The following is a 16,463-nucleotide window of genomic DNA, read 5'->3' as shown; positions in this document are numbered from 1 at the left end:
CTTGTCGCAAGTACTTGTAGTTCGGAAGTTTCGGTTGAGAATACAACATGTGCACCCGGATAATTCCCTTGCGTCCATGTGAGGAATTACCAAAGCGTAAGTGCTGCGGGATTCTACGATATATAATTTTTCGTCATCTGCTCTCTATATCATCTGCCACCTTTTCTACACTACCTAGGTAGACAGTGCTAAGTCAAATCATCAATTTAATCCAAATCATGAGATCATAGGATCAAGCAAAGAACTGATCTAGACTTTGTACTCTGGCGCCCATGACCTTCCATCAACTTTGTTGAGAATCAGTTTCTCAACGTCAAAGTCCTGTAGCAGTCGTACCTAACATAATTTTAGTAGCTCCACCATAACATTTGACATTTAACATTCGACTTACATTGACCGCAGTGATCGGAGGGGCTCCCTCTATCCCCTCTGGCGGGGGACGGATGAAGCAACTACTTCCACACTCTCCGCAGAATTGATGCCTCACCATGCGCTTGGCAAAGCGATAATCTTTTAGCACATCCTCGCCTCTTTCGATGGTGAAATTCTTGGTGAGCGGGTACACAAGCAAGTAGCCGTTCTTCGTGCAGATGGAGCAGTTGCAGGTGTTGGTGGGGTACTCGTGTAGGGGCGGTGATAATGTGAAGCTGAACCTCACGGCACCACAGTGGCAGTTACCGGAGTGGGAGCTGCTCTCGTCGGTGGGGGTGGGTGGGAACATATTGATATTGGAATGGTATTGATTCTCACAAGGTCCCTGTTTGGGGTTGAAGGGCCTTTTAACTGATGGACTTACGCTAAGCCTGCTTATTCTCGTATTCGCACTAGGCGTCAACCTGATGAAAATGGCGGAGTCCTAAAGGGGCCATTTTCAGCGAGAAGGCATTGATCCCTAATACACCCGCCTTCCCAGCGTCGTTTTACCGGTTCTCATCTGATCGGGACCTTGCATTTGACACGGACATTGACCCGATGATGTTATGGTCTCTAATCGTTCCAGCATATATATTTTTGCCCCTTCGATATTCCAGCTTCACGATACATCGAATAAGTCACGGCGCTTGCAGTTACTTACATCTTAGCGATCGATGTGGAGGCACCCTATGCACTTGAAAGTTGCCTCGGGCGCCTCATGCATTTTCAATTCGATATCAATTCGGCATCATGTCATGTCTTATGGAAATGTTCAAGCAAATAAATTTTTTATCGAGAATACTTGCCTTCGAGTCTCCACATCCTTCGCCATGGGATCATCCAACACGTCGGTGCTTGTGAGAGTCCCATAAGGACAACACAAATTGGCCAAAGAAGCACATCACCTAGAGATTGCAGAGGCATCACTGATCAAATGCATGTCAAAATGTCGCATGTAGCACGGAGCCTAACAGACGGTATGATCTGATACTCTGCCTCCTTCGACCCGTGTTGCTGCTCTAGAGTCCAATGCTTTGGTAAACGCATTCGTCAAAGAAGCCCTGCTCGGATGTGAATTTGTTGGAGAAGTCACTGAGTTAGGAGAAGGTCACTGTACTTGATAGGGGTAACACTGAGGCAGGACTGATCTGGGGTGAGTCATAACCCGAAAAAGCAATGTCGCCGTGACCGACATGACCTTTGACACAGTAATTAGGGAAACACCTGATTTGGGCGAACATAGTCAATATACCATCGCAGATCAGCACATTTCCTGCAGGCTTCCTACAAACATCTCATGGGAGGAGGCAAACACCATTCCTCTTGCTGCAGCAACAACATGGCTCGCCTTGATCTGAATGGATTGCTTGAACATTGATCGCTCAACATTGCAACGTAGGTCCTGGCATAGGAATAGTACCTATGAGTGCTAGCCAGCCGATAAGCCAGACTTCCGCTGGAGGATCATTGGTTGTTCTGATTGTATTAGCATCAACAGCGTGGGCCTGCACACCATTCACTTCACCATGGATGATCTATGGCCATGTAATGATTGGGTTTCTGCATAATGGCACATTAGCACATTAGAGAATTCAGAAACGAAGAAATGCAGAGACATATCACAAGTATGTGCCTAGGTAGATCACAAAATAGAATCACTAATCAGAAGCTCTGGGCACGATAGAGCCGATGATTCAGCGGGGCCGGGAAAAAAAAAGGCCAAGGGATTCATCGCTGGAGTCATCGCTCTCCTTCACAATTCCCCCCCAATCCAAAAGGGTCTTATATTTTAGGGGATATAATTCTCCTCAATCGTTTTGATCTTTTTATTCTCTATTACTGCTATACCCATCATGGCGACCCCGTTCCTTATCTCCCACGACCCCTCCTCCTCCCCCGCCTCCGACTCCGGACTTTCGCTCAAGCAGATCGCCTACTTCGGCCGCGTACTGATCAAGGTCTCGAGTCTCGCTCAGGCAGAGCAATTCCTGCGCCAGAATTTCCGCACCCTCGATGTCTTCGTCGACGCAACTGAAATCTCCTCCGCCGGTGATCTCGTCGATATCCTGAACGCTGGTGCCGCCAAGATCTTGATCAACCTGGACCAATTGACCACCCTCTCCGAAGAACAGTCCGTGCCCTCGTCCCGTTTGCTTGTCAACGCCCTGTCAGACTCCGAATTGGATACTTTCCAGCAATGGATTGCTGCCAATGCCGAGCGCAGCGAAGCTAGCGTCTGCACTTCACCCTCCACCATCTCCGCCGCCGCCGAGAAATTGAAGATTAGCTCGGACTCCCCACGGCTCTTCACAACCTTCAGTACTCAGACATTGTCGGAGGATGCTATTACACAAGTTACAAAGCAGGGTGCGATTGCTGTCGTTCCCTCACAGGCATTGACCGTTGAGCGGGATGTGGCTGGCCAGATCTCTGCCGCTAAGCTTATTGCGTCGACCGCTGTTACTGACCAGGCCAATGGTCTATATGCCACTTCGGTCACTGATGAGCGGGGAGCCTGTCTGGGCTTTGTGTGGAGCAGCGACGAGAGCATTGTTGAGGCCTTGCGTACTGGCACCGGTGTCTACCAAAGCCGGAAGCGCGGTCTTTGGTACAAGGGCCAGTCCAGCGGCGATGTACAGGAGTTGATCCGCATTGGCTTCGACTGTGATGCCGACTGTTTGGTCTTTGTTGTGAAGCAAATAGGACGTGGTAAGAACCAGCTATCTACGTTGGTGGACGATATATGTATACTGACCATGGTGACTCATTAGGATTCTGCCACCTTGGTACTGAAACCTGCTTCGGTGCATCTTCTGGTCTGTCTCGTCTCCAGAAGACTTTGGACGCCCGCAAGGCGGATGCTCCGGCTGGATCATACACCGCGCGTTTATTCAATGAGCCCAAGCTCATCGATGCTAAGATCATGGAGGAGGCTGATGAGCTGTGCCGTGCCAAGACCAAGGAGGAGGTTGCTTTCGAGGCCGCCGACCTGTTTTACTTTGCCCTGACCAAGTGCACTGCTGCCGGTGTTAGCCTGGAGGATATCGAGCGCAACCTTGACCTCAAGAGCTTGAAGGTGAAGCGTAGAAAGGGTGACGCTAAGGGACCTTGGGCTGAGAAGGCTGGTCTGGCCAAGCCCGAGTCAAAGCCTGCTCCTGCTCCCGCGCCCGCCCCGGTTGAGGATCTCACATCCCGAATCGAAATGAAGCGTGTTATCACCGCCTCCACTACTCCCCAGGTGGTCAGCGAGTACCTTAAGCGTCCTTCCCAGAAATCTAACGAAGCCATTGTCAACCTGGTGAAGCCAATCATCCAGGATGTCCGCGATGGCGGCGACGCTGCAGTTCTCAAATACACCCACAAGTTCGAGAAGGCTACATCACTCACCTCCCCCGTTATCCACGCGCCATTCCCCGCTGAGCTCATGAAGCTGTCCCCCGATGTCCAGGAGGCAATTGATATCAGCATTGGAAATATCGACCGCTTCCACTCCGCACAGAAGGGAAGCAACGACGCCCTCCAGATGGAGACCATGCCCGGTGTGGTCTGCTCTCGCTTCTCGCGCCCCATTGAGCGGGTTGGTTTGTACATCCCCGGTGGTACAGCTGTGCTGCCCTCCACTGCCATGATGCTGGGTGTTCCCGCCATGGTGGCAGGCTGCAACAAGATTGTCCTTGCCTCACCTCCCCGCTCGGACGGCAGCATCTCCCCCGAAATCGTATACGTCGCCCACAAGGTCGGCGCTGAGAGCATCGTGCTGGCCGGTGGTGCTCAGGCCGTGGCCGCCATGGCCTACGGCACCGAGAGCATTACTAAGGTCGACAAGATCCTTGGTCCCGGCAACCAGTTCGTGACGGCCGCAAAGATGTTCGTGTCCAACGATACATCCGCAGGCGTCAGCATCGACATGCCCGCCGGCCCCAGTGAAGTCCTCGTGATCGCCGACAAAACCGCCGTCCCGGCCTTTGTTGCATCTGACCTTCTCAGTCAGGCCGAGCACGGTGTTGACTCACAGGTGATCCTCATCGCCGTTGACTTGAACGAGGCCGAGCTTCGTGCCATTGAAGACGAGGTCGATGCCCAGGCCAAGGCCTTGCCCCGTATGGATATCGTCCGCGGCTCCCTCGCGCACTCGATCACCTTCGTCGTACGGGACATCAACGAGGCGATGGCCCTTAGCAACGACTACGCGCCCGAGCACCTGATCCTGCAGGTCGAGAACCCCGAGTCTGTTGTCAAGGATGTCAAGAACGCCGGCAGTGTCTTCATCGGCGCCTGGACTCCCGAGAGTGTTGGCGATTACTCCGCCGGAGTCAACCACTCGCTGCGTAAGTGTCTCTCTGCAGCGGCTTTCCCTCTTATCTTCTTGCTTGAGTCTTGCTAACATATCCCTTTCCAGCTACCTACGGCTACGCCAAGCAGTATTCGGGTGTCAACCTCGGCTCCTTCCTTAAGCACATCACGAGCTCTAACCTGACCGCCGATGGCCTGCTCGGTCTCTCCAAGACGGTTGAGACCCTCGCTGCTGTGGAAGGCTTGGAGGCGCACAAGCGTGCCGTCAGCATCCGTGTTGCCCACATGAAGAAGAGCCAGTCATAGGTCAGGTAAGCCATATATTTTTCTTCTCTTTTTCTTTTCGGTTTTTGTCATGATTGGATGTGCTATGAACACAGATGCATATGTAGCTAAAAAGCAATTTGGTTATCATTGGGCTTAAAATTGAGTATATAAAACCAATCAATAGAATATTCCAAGTAAATAGGTAAGTCGTCACATTCGGCAGATGAACGGCATGCATATGTATACTAAGGCCGATCATCCCACTATCAGATCTAAGACATGACGTTGGGCTCCACTTGAAATTTCAGTCTTCAGGTGAGTCAAGGTCAGACAGTAAAAAATGAATAAATAATAATTTTCCCCAAGTTAATGAAAACCAGACGCCCCTAGCATAATTTTGTATGAAACCAATCCAAAAAAAAAAGGCTCAGAAAACCCAATGCAAAGACCGAATACCCCCACTTCCGTCATCAAAGTAAAAAAAAAAAGTAGCCCACGTCGTAAAGTAGAGATCCTCTCTCAAAGCTGCGCAACATCGTTCAGAATCTGAACCTCCTGGCCCGGCTTAAAGGCAGGAAGACCCATGTAAGGACAACCGTCACAGCGGAAGGCATCACCCAGAGCACAGCTCCCACAAGAACCAGTCTTTCCCTCGACCGTGAAGTCCAGCTCGTTCAAGTCACCCGTATCCAGCTTCATCACGTTCAATTCTTTATCAGCGTTTGCGCGGCGCTCCTTATCCTCTGCCTCGAGTTTGTCGGCTAGGCCACATGTGCAATCCTTGCAGGCGCGTCGCCGGCGACCGGTCTTGGGTTGGCACTCTGGAGCTGAAGATTGTGTTAGCTGATATAGATCCTGTAGGAATGACAATGTGCAATATTTGGAAGGGAGTGGGCGTTGACATACGCGGCATTATGGGTCTTGTTAAATCCTCCTCAGAAAGGAGCGTATCTTCATTAATGAGCTCGTCATCCTCATCGCGGTCGTGATTAGTCACGGGCGAGTCTATCCCCATCGGCGCTGCGAATCCTGTCGGGATACTAGGGACTGCGGTTGGCGTGGGCTTATTCTTCTTCTTCAGGCCGAACTTTAAAGGGACTGCGGCGGAGGGCTCAAAGTTTGGTTTCTCGAAGCCGTTATCGGACTGCACGAGGCCGGCCAGGACGGCTTCCATGGCATCCGAGGCATTGAGCGCTGAGTCTTGGGTTTGCAGCTTGGCGCCGGCCTTCATGGCGGGCACGAGGGTGGTGTATACATTTCGAGTGAGGAGTTGCAGCGCCTCGGAGCGGCGTGTGCCGTCTGTGTCGGTGAGGATGAGGACGAGGTCGTAGGTTGTTGCGGGGAGGGAGACGACGCCTGCGGATAGTCGGTCGAGCATTTGTAGGTCTGTGGTTGAGCGGTCGAAGGTGCTGAAGAGGTCTCGGAGTTTATCCTCTTGAGTGGCGATGGAGGGGGTGCCAGCAGGAGTGTGCGCTTGGCCTGGACAGGCTTGGTCGTGGAGAAATCCACGTCCATATCGTTGGCATCAATGGTTATAAATGAAGGAGCCATTGTTGTTTTTTTCATGAGATGTGAAGTGCAGGAAAAAGGAAGACTTTGAGAAGATAACCTTCCCTTGGAGGGGTGGCAAATGATTATTAAGCTTGGATGTCTCCGCGGGCAGATTAGAGAGATTGTCCTATCAGCGATGGTGTGATTACTTGAACGTTTTAGACTCTTTGCGACAACGGACTATCAGGGTACTTCGTATCGCAATTTTGATGTTAGAGACTGCGATTAAGAACATTTGAAGTGTTAGCACGAAGATCGGACATGGCGCACTTTCAAAACTCCTTCATCCTCATTCCAACGCTTCTTCCCAACTAGGCAATCAATTCCGCTCACGCACATGGTAGGTTGGGGATATTGGGCTTGATCTAGCCTTCGTTTCCCTCTAACTATTATATGTGTATTGAATCTCCTTTGGTTTACAGATCCAATATATTCGGGGTCTTGGGTCTTTTCGGGTTACTCCACATTTAGGGCAACGACATACGTACAGTTTTCCAGAGGGCATTAAATGAAGGCAGGGAGCATATAGGACATTCGATGAATATAAGGCTATATTGAACTATACAATTAACTGCTTCAGTTATGATTTTGGGCCTTATATCTGATTTTATTTCGATACATTCAATATCAAGCCCTACCCTCGAAATTCCTCAGGTTTTTGACTAATGGCGAGATAATGAGTTGAAATATCTCATCTTGCATCTTCTCGCTTTCTAGGGTAGATTCCTTGGTACCAGGCCAAAGGAGACATCGTCTCGCTACCTTTCCGTATTCTGCACCGCTTTGCTCCTCCACCACTTGCAAGAGGCGAGTTGCAGTCTTTAGATTCACATATGCTTCCACTCGATCGTCATCCTCCGGTATACGTAATGCCTCTAGCGTCTGGCATAAAGAAAGTTCGACCAGAACAAGGCCCAAGGGAAACAGTATTTCGCTTTGAATGAGTGAGAATGTTGGTTTGTCTCTGCACATGCTCCAGGTATCCAAATCACTGCCTACGTTCCAACGGACGTATGGCTTATCAATATCCCCAGATGAAGTCTTGGTAAACATGATATCGCGTGATCTCCACTGGGGTTTCAGCCAGCTTCCGTGGAATTGGAACACACTGCAGGCGAGATTAACGGCAACGCGGAGACGGTGGCCCCATGTGAAAAGGAAGCTGCCGCTACCAGGCGCCTTGAAGAAATCACTCGAAGCCGCAATGAGTTCAGCGAGCGATTGTGATCTCAAATTCCCGGCAAGCTTCCGAACATAGTACATATTGTGGCGGTGGTTTTCGTCGGAGATAAACCCAATAAGTTCGCTTGTCTCGCCATTGGTGTTGGTCCCCACGGTAGACAGCGTTGAGCAGATGTCTACAATCGGCGGCACCGAAGGCATATCAGAGATCATGGATTGTTCATCTTCGGATGATTCATCAAATGCGAACTGCACTTTGGCCTTCTGTTTAGCGAAGGGGGCTCTCTTCTGATTGCCTTGATGGGGAAATCGGTCCAAAGGATCCACGTTCGATGGAATAGTAGCAGATTCAGCTTCAATCTCGCACCATCCCGTAGCAAGATCTATAGAGTTGCCGGAAGGGAAAATCATTCGAAAGCGAGGGCAACAGGAGGACTCTTTAGACCCACCATTTATATCCTCTGATGGATAGTCAAGAACAAAATGAATTGAGTGTTGGTCGAGACAAGCACATTTCCAATACTTGCCCCGTATTATTGCATTATGCAGACTGCGAGCTGATTTCTGAGCCCTTCTCTGGCGCAATAAGGGTTTTTTTGATATTCTCCGTTTTTCTATTGTGGTTCGATAATCGGACTGTTCCACTAAGGTATTCAGTATTCTATTGGCTGCGTCGATTCGAGCGAAGAGATCGAGATAGATGCTTTTCGAAAAAATGTCTCTGAACTTCTTGACCTCCTTCTTGATGGCGGACTGGTCGACCCGGTAGTTCTGTTGTATGATCAAGGTGTTGATTAGCCCTGGATATCCACTTCGGGAGAACCAAGATATACTCACCAACGCGGCATTCTTGTCCAGTCCTAGTTTTCGTGACAACTCCTCTAAGAGAGTCGCAATCTCTATCATCATCTGATTGAAAGGGTAGAAATCTCTCCCTAGCTTTTCATGAAGACTCGCTTGCAGATTCTTCCTTTTCCACAAATTCCCAAGGGAATTGTTCTTCAGTTCGTCCAGCCCATCTTCGTATTCGACAACTCCATCGAGGGCCCGCTCCAAAGTATTGACGAAGATGGCTTGTTGAGTTCCAAGGCTTGAAGAATAGCTTTCGAGTTCCCTGCGATAGCGTTTGGCTCCGAAGCTCTTGATAACCTCAAGACCCTGGACATAATTATCAAGCTGATTGATGACAAGTGGGAGAATTGCTAGGGCAACGCCTGCAGCCTCCATCTTCGAGCGCCGAGTCGAGCTAGAAAAGAGATGAATAGCATGAAGCACAAAAGGCCAACTGGGCAGAGAGGTTATGCGGTGTAAGCGCGGGGGCCAACTCCAACTCCACGCAGCCCCGCAGTGGCATCCCCGTCGAGTAAACCAACCTCGAACGTCCAGTCTCGCAAAATCAGATGCTGTTCTTGGCTAAAAGTCTCATAGAGTGCAAGGGCACTTGCACAAAAGATGTTCAGAAAGATGGAAGGTCCGAAACCCACAGAACCAAAGCGAGAGCAGCAGCAACATGACCTCGTCGCTGCTTCCAGTCCTATTTTGCAGCAACGGACGCTCCAACCGGGGGAAAGGAAAATGGCCGATTTAGGACAAGCATCTCAGATGGATTCCGATTCCGATCTCCTCGCTTCATTTGAATCCGGACTTCAGCAGCTTCAGGATACACTAGAGACTCCCATGTCAAGATGGAAACGCGAAGCGGATCCGAGCCAGGAGATTTCCCACCACCACACACCACTCGGTGGACCTGGTTCCTCAATTGAAGAGTTTGTTATTGAAGACAGATCTGAGAGAGGGCGAAACGCTTCTCAAGGCGCATCCCCAGTCACTGAACCAGATTTCGATGAGCAAGCGGCCTTTTCAGAAAAGCCAGTTGACGATCAAGAGCTACCCGAGACAATGATGACGACAGCCTCAGCTGCGAGTACCTCCACTACAATGATATCTTCCGTCGTGGTTCAATGTCTCAAAGACTTAGGTCGGCTCGTCTCCGAAGACCTGTCATCGTTCGCGTCGGAAGTCCCACCAGCGCTATGGAAAGATGAACTGGGACGATTGCGGGTTTGGGCTGCCAATATTGGGGCACATCAGACCGGTCAATCATCGCTAGATCATCGACTACGAGATGCATCGCACATCAAAGAGCAGACACTTCGCGTCCTTCAGCGGCTGCAGCGAACTACGGAAGATATCAACGATGTTTTACATCACTCACCCGAAGATGACGATTTCTCAGATCTAAGCGAGGATGAAGACGATGACGATCATCAAACAGAAATACAGTCTGTATATCATGCTCTAAACGATACTATCAACAACCTGTACCAGATGTCCATGGTCATCCGGCAGCCAGCTCGACATGATCGCCTTCTTGGCACCAAAAGGTCAGATGCAGTAATTTTTGAACATTTTGACCGGCTACATGTCACATCGAAATATCCGCAAGCAGGGGAAGATATTCTGAAACGTCTTGGGCTGGCAATATCACAACGTCGAGCCGTTATGCGGTATCGTGAGCGTCACCGCACCAAACTCGGTCAGGGACTCAGCCAGGTCATGGAAGACCAGACAGACGGGCAATCAGCTAAACTATCAGAGACAGTCGCAACGGAATTCGTGGAAACTGCACTAGCGGCAAAGGGCGACTTAGAATTCCTAACTGTCGCCTCACAAACATCTTATGCTCAAACCATATTAAACGGGGCAGAAGGGACATTTCTCCCTTCTCCTCCGAAAGAATCGGCTGAAGGAGCTCCATTTGAATGTCCTTATTGTTTTATGATCATTAGCATCGTGAACCGGAGGGCCTGGGCCCGCCATGTCTTTGATGATTTGATGCCATATCTATGTGTCTTCCCTAACTGTCCGACGCCACATCGGCTGTATGAAAGCCGCCGGGAATGGTTCTCTCATCTGCAGAGCCAACATTCCATATCCGAAAGTCCAGGTGTACATGTGGACTGCCCACTCTGTCTATCTTCGGTTCCATCTGGGAAGCAACTTGAAAGACACGTGGGCCGGCATCTGGAAGAGCTGGCGCTCTTTGCGCTGCCACGATCTGAGGAAGATGACGATGAAGCTGCAATTTCCTCTGATGAGGATTCTGATAACTCGCACGATTCGGGCGCTGAGGGGCAATGTCCCGAATGTGGGCGAGTCGTCCGAGACCAACGAGCTCACGCCTTGACGCACAATCCTGAGCGGATGGAAAAGTGCCCGGTCGTATCGTGCGAGTACCACACCAGGGGGTTCGCCCGCAAATATGACATGAATCGCCACGCCCTGACCCACTACAAGGGCAACCTGGTGTGTGACTTTTGTCCAGGCTATGGGACACCAACAGAAAAGAGTTTTAATCGGGTGGATGTTTTCAAACGCCACCTTATCACCGTCCATGGGGTAATGCTTCAGCCTGTTAACAGGCCAAATCTCCCCACTAGCATGGGTATGAACCAGACCAGCGGAAATTGCTCTGTCTGCAATGAGACCTTCGAAGATGCTCAGGACTTCTACAAGCACCTTGACAACTGTGTAATGCTCAAGGTGATGCAAGAGGATCCCTCCGAGGCTATCAACCAAATGAACCTCGCTGGGATGATTGATGATAGAAAAGTGAAGAAGACGTTGAAGCCAGACCGCTTTGCACCCCGCTCTATACAGTGTATTGTAAACTGAGGCACCCGCACAAATCCCCATATTATAGAATTGAAGCTATTCCCGCCATACGAGTCAAATCCTAGATTTTGAAGCCTTCCGACTGTCTAATTCTCCTATTTTTGAATCTATTCCCACCGCCTAAACCCCCCTTCGTCGATCAAATTCCTCTTTACATTGATCTTAAACCTTACAAAGGCGAGATCCTTAATCCTCTCTCTCAAAATACCATATATGAACCTATCCGGAACCTCCTATAAGATAAATACCAGATTTGCATAGTAGACCTAGCCTCAGCGCCTAGAATTGGATATATCTGAGGGTTTGTATGGGCGGGAATAGCTTCATTTTCCCTGCCTATCTTTGAAGTTTGTCGTGCCAGGACCAATGCATGTATGTACCTTTCATGGGGTTGTGGCCGTTCTCGAGAGGTGCATAGATGTCCGATTCACATAAAGTGGGATTCGTCGAATTTATACAGTATATTAGATGTAGATGAATTGAAATACCCGTAGAGCTACAGTCCCCTGCTGCTGGGTCTATCATCTCATAATGAATAGTGCCATGGATATAACTCCTATTTCATTTTATCGAAGCTCAAGGTCTGTAAAGGCGACCCGGGGCATTGATTGGAGAGGAAGATAACCTATGGTGGAGACAAGTCTATATTAATAAAATCTATCCCAGAAATAGAAGCCGGTTTCGAGGTTATTCCAACACAGTACTTTATGGGACGGTATAAGCAACGATGACTTATCACAGGTCTTCCAGCTATCGCCTGACACGGCGATTGATATTATCGATCTTTCCCAGGAGTCGATGGCCAGGACTGAAGTGGGTTCCTTGGATGCTACTGTATGCGCCGGACTGCCTCTATGGTGGTTGGTATCAATATGTACAAAAAAGATGATTGCGAGTCATCACTCATAAACTCCGAAGCGAAAACACTCAGCGCTTGCGCTCACGGATCTTCCACTTGATTCCGTCCTTGTTGGTACCTCCCACGGAATTTTCCATCTTGGCCCGCTGCCAATCAAGCTCTTGCTCTGCAGTTTGAATTTCGGCGTGTTGCTTGCGCAACGCAATTAGCTTGTTTTTACGAGCCTCAATGGTTCGTTTCCGGATCTTGCGAGCCCGCCGAGCATCCGCAAGTGCTTGCCGCTCAGCCTGAAGCTGCTTGGGTGTCTTGCGAGTCTTGCTTGATGTCTGATCTTCCTCCTCTGGATCCATAGCAGGTTCTTCTGTTTGTATCTTCTGCTTCTTCATTGCCAATTGATCTTGCCGATCGTCGGCAAACACCACCCTGTTTGGCTTCGGTTTCACCGGGGCTCCGAAATCGAAATCGGAATCGTCGTCGAAGCCGTCATCCTCGTCATCGCTCTCCTCGCCCTTTTTCCCATCCTTTTTGCCAAGGGCCTTGTTCATGCCATCTTGCAGCTCCACTTCGCGCTCCAGGCGCTCGATCTCGCGGCGCACCCGCTCGCCAACCGTCCGAAGATAACCTTTATCTTGCGTCTTGAGCAGCTTGATTGCCTCGTGGCTCAGTCCCCGCGCTGCGGCAGAGTCTCGTCCTGTGCCTGTTCCACGTCCGTGCCGACCCTGGGTCCGGTTCTTTTCTCCCATCATACCGAAGGCAAACTCATCGGGGTTGCGATCCCGCGCCTTCTCTTCGAGGCGCTTCAGCTTAGCCTTCTTGGCATTGTAATCTTTGGCACGGAGCGAGTAATCCTGTTGAAGTTAGAACGCTCGTCTGGACAGTAGGCATGAAAGAAAGTTTGGATAATTGATAGGTATCCCAAAAGCTCCTCCCGAGGAACTAACCTTGTGCTTCTCGAGAAGACCCCATTTCTCGCGGCCTTGAACCTGGCCACGCTCTTTGTGGTTCCGCCGTTGGACGGCGTTGCGCATGGACGACATGCTGAGTTTCGGTATTGAGAATTCCCGGGACGATAGTAGAGTGCAATAAATTGTAGAAGAAAATAAAAATTAAAAGCCCAAAAGACGCAGAAGCCTCCAGCAGAAGAGTGTAGTCAAAGTCGAGATGCAAAGTCGGAGAACTTTTTTTTCTGATTCTGCCAATAGTAACATTCTCTCCGCCCGAGCCCGGCTCTCTCGCAATCAACACTCCCACTTGGCCTCGATCTTCTCTACCAAACCATTCGACAAACCCCTCTCGCGATTACTTCTACCTCTCTCGACTCATTTTTCTGAGCTCTGGAGCAGCAGAACTCACATATCGTCGCTCGAAAACCGGGACCAATCCCCCTCAAAGCAAACTCTCCGATCGACCAGCCCATACACATAACCCGGTCAAGTCCGATCTTTGAGATCGACCTACAGTCCCAATGGCTACTTCCTCCACATCCCCCGACACCTCTTCAACAAGTGCACCTAAGAGCGCACCCAAACAATATAATCTTCGCAACCCACTTCCGCTCTCAGCCCCCCAAGAACAAGAAGTGAAACTGCTGTACTACAAGCGAGTACGCGCCCATTGCGCTCCCGAAATTAAAGGTATGCAATTTGCATTGCTTTCTACGCAAAATTCATCACCTCTTTACAAATAATGCATACCTTTGAGCTTGCAAAAGCCGGTCATGAGTCTGAAATGGAGGTCAAACTCCGGCTCTCATGACCATGACCCACTCCCCACACCTCGAAGATGCAAGGAACAACGAACTAATCCAATCATGATATAGCATTCGCCGAGTGCGCCGTCAACCGCACCGTAACTGCAACATGGGTCTGCCGTCAGCAACGTCTCGCAATGAATTCATGCATGGTCGCGCACGCGAAGCCGGAAGAAGAGGATCGCGCACGTGAGGAATGGTTTGCAGGGTATGAGGACCGGCGGCGCGCGCGCGAGGAGGAACTTGCACGTGTGGAGAAGCGACGTGAGGAAGTTATTCGCATGATGCGTGAGGATGAAGCGCGGACGCGAGCGGCGGGGAAGTGATTGGAGATTTCATTTTTACTCCATGTATCCCTCCCTCTCTCTCTCGCTGTCTTCGTTTATTGTGTGAGTATCTCTTGTCTATATGGGTTTCGGCGTCTTGAGTATTCTGCTTCTTGCGTTTTCTCCGAGGTCGAGGGCGAAGACCTTCGTCTCTGGGCTGAGTGGCTGAGTGCTTGGGCGAGGGAAGGAGTCTGTTGGACTCTTACCTAACATGCCTGGCATGATTGGCTGCGCCTTGTATGTCCCAAAGTACTCGGCCCATAATTCACAGCCCCGGCGGCTCAACTCGGCCTTCCCGCCGTCAGTTTGATAGGCAAATATCAGACTGATCCAGCTGGGCAGGTCGGCCCTCGACTTTCTTGGCCAAGCCAGACTCGGATTTACATCCTCTCTCTCTCCTCATGGCGCACAAAGGCAAACAAAGCAGGCGTTTTGCTGGGCATCTTTATTACATTGCATAATCATCCCGAATGCGGAGCGATGGGATGGACTGAATTATGTACAATATACACACAGACGATTGCATATCTTGGTTTAGTTGACCAGAAGAATGTCTTCTTTATCGGTTTATTTGCCTTCATGCGTAGGCAAGGGAATTTTAACCCCAACCTGTAGATACAAGCCATGAAATAGATGCTCTTCATGATGGTAAAAACCGGGACTCTGTCCTATCGTAGATTAGAGAGAAAAGCAAAAAGGAGAACAACACCAAGCGCCAGAAACACCACCAGCCCAAGGCCAAAGGCAGAAGAACCCCGGACGTAAATGCACTCCCTTAAACATCAGTCATGTTTCGGTCCTCATCTCCATCGCCTGCCTCGCCCATAGTGGTATCTTCGCCGAAAAGATCCTCCATTTTTCCATCATTATCATCCTCGTCTTCATTATCTTCAGCCCCATCACCACCAACACCCATCCCAGCCCCAGGCTGCTGCATCACATCAGGCATATCATCTTCCTCGCCCTCACTATCCCATTCATCCTTCATATCCCACCCCAGTCCAGTGAGACAGAAGCGCTCAGGAGGCAAGCGCATACCACCAATAACAACACTCTGATTCGCCGCAGGAGCAGCGCCATTAGCGCCGGCAGCAGGATCAAAGCCCCGAGATACACCCGGCAAAGCAATTCTATTCCTCTCCGATGCGACCTCCATGAGGAACTCTTTCGGCAGCCCTGTCTGGAACTGGAAGTGCAAGCGGGAGGCAATGGCCAATCGCAATGCGGGCAGAGAAACACTATTCACTTCGGCGGACCCCTTCATTCCCGCTGTACCGTCTGTTGCCGCAGCGTATCCTTCCGTCGCGAGATGCACGGAGTCTTGTAGTACATTGGCAGTGTAGCGGTAGGCGAAGTCGAGCAATTGGAGGGGCACCCGGTCCTGGTAAGAGGTCACGCCGAGTGAGGCGAGGAGCATGTGGACCAGCCGCACGTCCCGTGGTCGTCGCGTTTTTCCGCTGTCTTGAGTTGATATGCCGGGGACTGCTGGCGGTTGTGGTGCTGTGGTTGAAGGTCCTGCCGCTGGGACATGGGGTTGGGAGCTTGTTGCAGCGGGCGCGGGGGCCCCGTTCGCGGCGGAGGATTCGGCGGGTGGCGTGAGAGGTTGTGTTGTGGGCGCTGAGCCCTGTGTTTGGCCTGGTGATGCCATTTTGTCTTAGATTGCTGATCAAAGATCAAGCACGAGGCAAAGAGCGAATTGCGATGTTGCGAAAGTGGTCAAGATGTTGAATTAAGTGATAATTAAACGGCCTGGAAAATGTAGTCGGGTAGCATTCCTAGCACAATGCTCAGGGGCTAGGAAACAGCCAAAGATGCGAGCAGCGTTCAGTGTGGGGATGGAGATAAAGAAAGTGATGGCTAAATGAGGCCGAAAAGAAGCATGAGCTCCAGGGCTTCGGCCAATATCACGATTAGGTAATCACGTTGCAGCCCGTCCACCCGTGGACGGTGACCTATATTGTAGGTACTTAGATGAAGACCACGTTGGCAGATGGTCAATAATGCTTTCAGTAGACATTCGAGTGTACGCAAGGATAGTTTATTGAGCCATTCAATGCGTTTGGACAAGTCTATTCACTTGTTTCATTCATTACATCCCATTAGTCTCATGATCTATTCAATCCTCCGAGTATGTGCGCCATGAATG

The 16,463-nt window shown here is 50.3% G+C and overlaps 8 protein-coding genes across 8 annotated transcripts; 3 read left to right on the top strand and 5 right to left on the bottom strand.

Annotated features, from left to right (window-relative positions):
• Positions 1-249: 249 nt before the first annotated feature.
• On the bottom strand, positions 250-721 carry N7525_010430 (GFA family protein; the record flags this gene model as incomplete). The annotated part of the gene is made up of 2 exons (XM_002561668.1): positions 250-336; positions 392-721. The coding sequence occupies 2 exons, from the start codon at positions 719-721 to the stop codon at positions 250-252; spliced, it is 417 nt and encodes a 138-aa protein (XP_002561714.1).
• A 1,546-nt stretch (positions 722-2,267) lies between these two features.
• Positions 2,268-5,013, top strand: N7525_010429 (histidine biosynthesis protein HIS4; the record flags this gene model as incomplete). Its single annotated transcript, XM_002561666.1, has 3 exons — positions 2,268-3,123; positions 3,186-4,742; positions 4,814-5,013. The coding sequence occupies 3 exons, from the start codon at positions 2,268-2,270 to the stop codon at positions 5,011-5,013; spliced, it is 2,613 nt and encodes an 870-aa protein (XP_002561712.1).
• Positions 5,014-5,493: 480 nt separating this feature from the next.
• On the bottom strand, positions 5,494-6,451 carry N7525_010428 (uncharacterized protein; the record flags this gene model as incomplete). The annotated part of the gene is made up of 2 exons (XM_002561665.2): positions 5,494-5,801; positions 5,881-6,451. Coding segments are annotated over 2 exons (879 nt in total), but the record flags the coding sequence as incomplete, so codon positions are not given.
• A 701-nt stretch (positions 6,452-7,152) lies between these two features.
• On the bottom strand, positions 7,153-8,934 carry N7525_010427 (uncharacterized protein; the record flags this gene model as incomplete). Its single annotated transcript, XM_061215091.1, has 1 exon — positions 7,153-8,934. One exon carries the CDS (start codon positions 8,932-8,934, stop codon positions 7,153-7,155), a length of 1,782 nt encoding a protein of 593 aa, XP_061067603.1.
• A 225-nt stretch (positions 8,935-9,159) lies between these two features.
• N7525_010426 (uncharacterized protein) lies at positions 9,160-11,382 on the top strand (the record flags this gene model as incomplete). The annotated part of the gene is made up of 1 exon (XM_002561663.1): positions 9,160-11,382. The coding sequence occupies one exon, from the start codon at positions 9,160-9,162 to the stop codon at positions 11,380-11,382; it is 2,223 nt and encodes a 740-aa protein (XP_002561709.1).
• Positions 11,383-12,309: 927 nt separating this feature from the next.
• On the bottom strand, positions 12,310-13,295 carry N7525_010425 (rRNA-processing protein UTP11; the record flags this gene model as incomplete). Its single annotated transcript, XM_002561662.2, has 2 exons — positions 13,183-13,295; positions 12,310-13,089 (listed from the first exon to the last, which is right to left on the bottom strand). Exons 1-2 carry the CDS (start codon positions 13,276-13,278, stop codon positions 12,310-12,312), a joined length of 876 nt encoding a protein of 291 aa, XP_002561708.1. The 5' UTR covers positions 13,279-13,295.
• A 411-nt stretch (positions 13,296-13,706) lies between these two features.
• On the top strand, positions 13,707-14,317 carry N7525_010424 (uncharacterized protein; the record flags this gene model as incomplete). Its single annotated transcript, XM_002561661.1, has 2 exons — positions 13,707-13,875; positions 14,061-14,317. The coding sequence occupies 2 exons, from the start codon at positions 13,707-13,709 to the stop codon at positions 14,315-14,317; spliced, it is 426 nt and encodes a 141-aa protein (XP_002561707.1).
• A 775-nt stretch (positions 14,318-15,092) lies between these two features.
• On the bottom strand, positions 15,093-15,965 carry N7525_010423 (putative transcription initiation factor TFIID, 31kD subunit; the record flags this gene model as incomplete). Its single annotated transcript, XM_002561660.1, has 1 exon — positions 15,093-15,965. One exon carries the CDS (start codon positions 15,963-15,965, stop codon positions 15,093-15,095), a length of 873 nt encoding a protein of 290 aa, XP_002561706.1.
• Positions 15,966-16,463: the final 498 nt, after the last annotated feature.

This window comes from Penicillium rubens (assembly GCF_028828025.1).
Source record: "Penicillium rubens strain IBT 27055 chromosome Unknown utg000004l_segment0_segment0, whole genome shotgun sequence".
NCBI classification, from domain to species: Eukaryota; Fungi; Ascomycota; class Eurotiomycetes; order Eurotiales; family Aspergillaceae; genus Penicillium; species Penicillium rubens.
The sequence above is the reverse complement of the archived record's forward strand: the minus strand, read 5'-3'. Positions and strand labels throughout refer to the sequence as shown.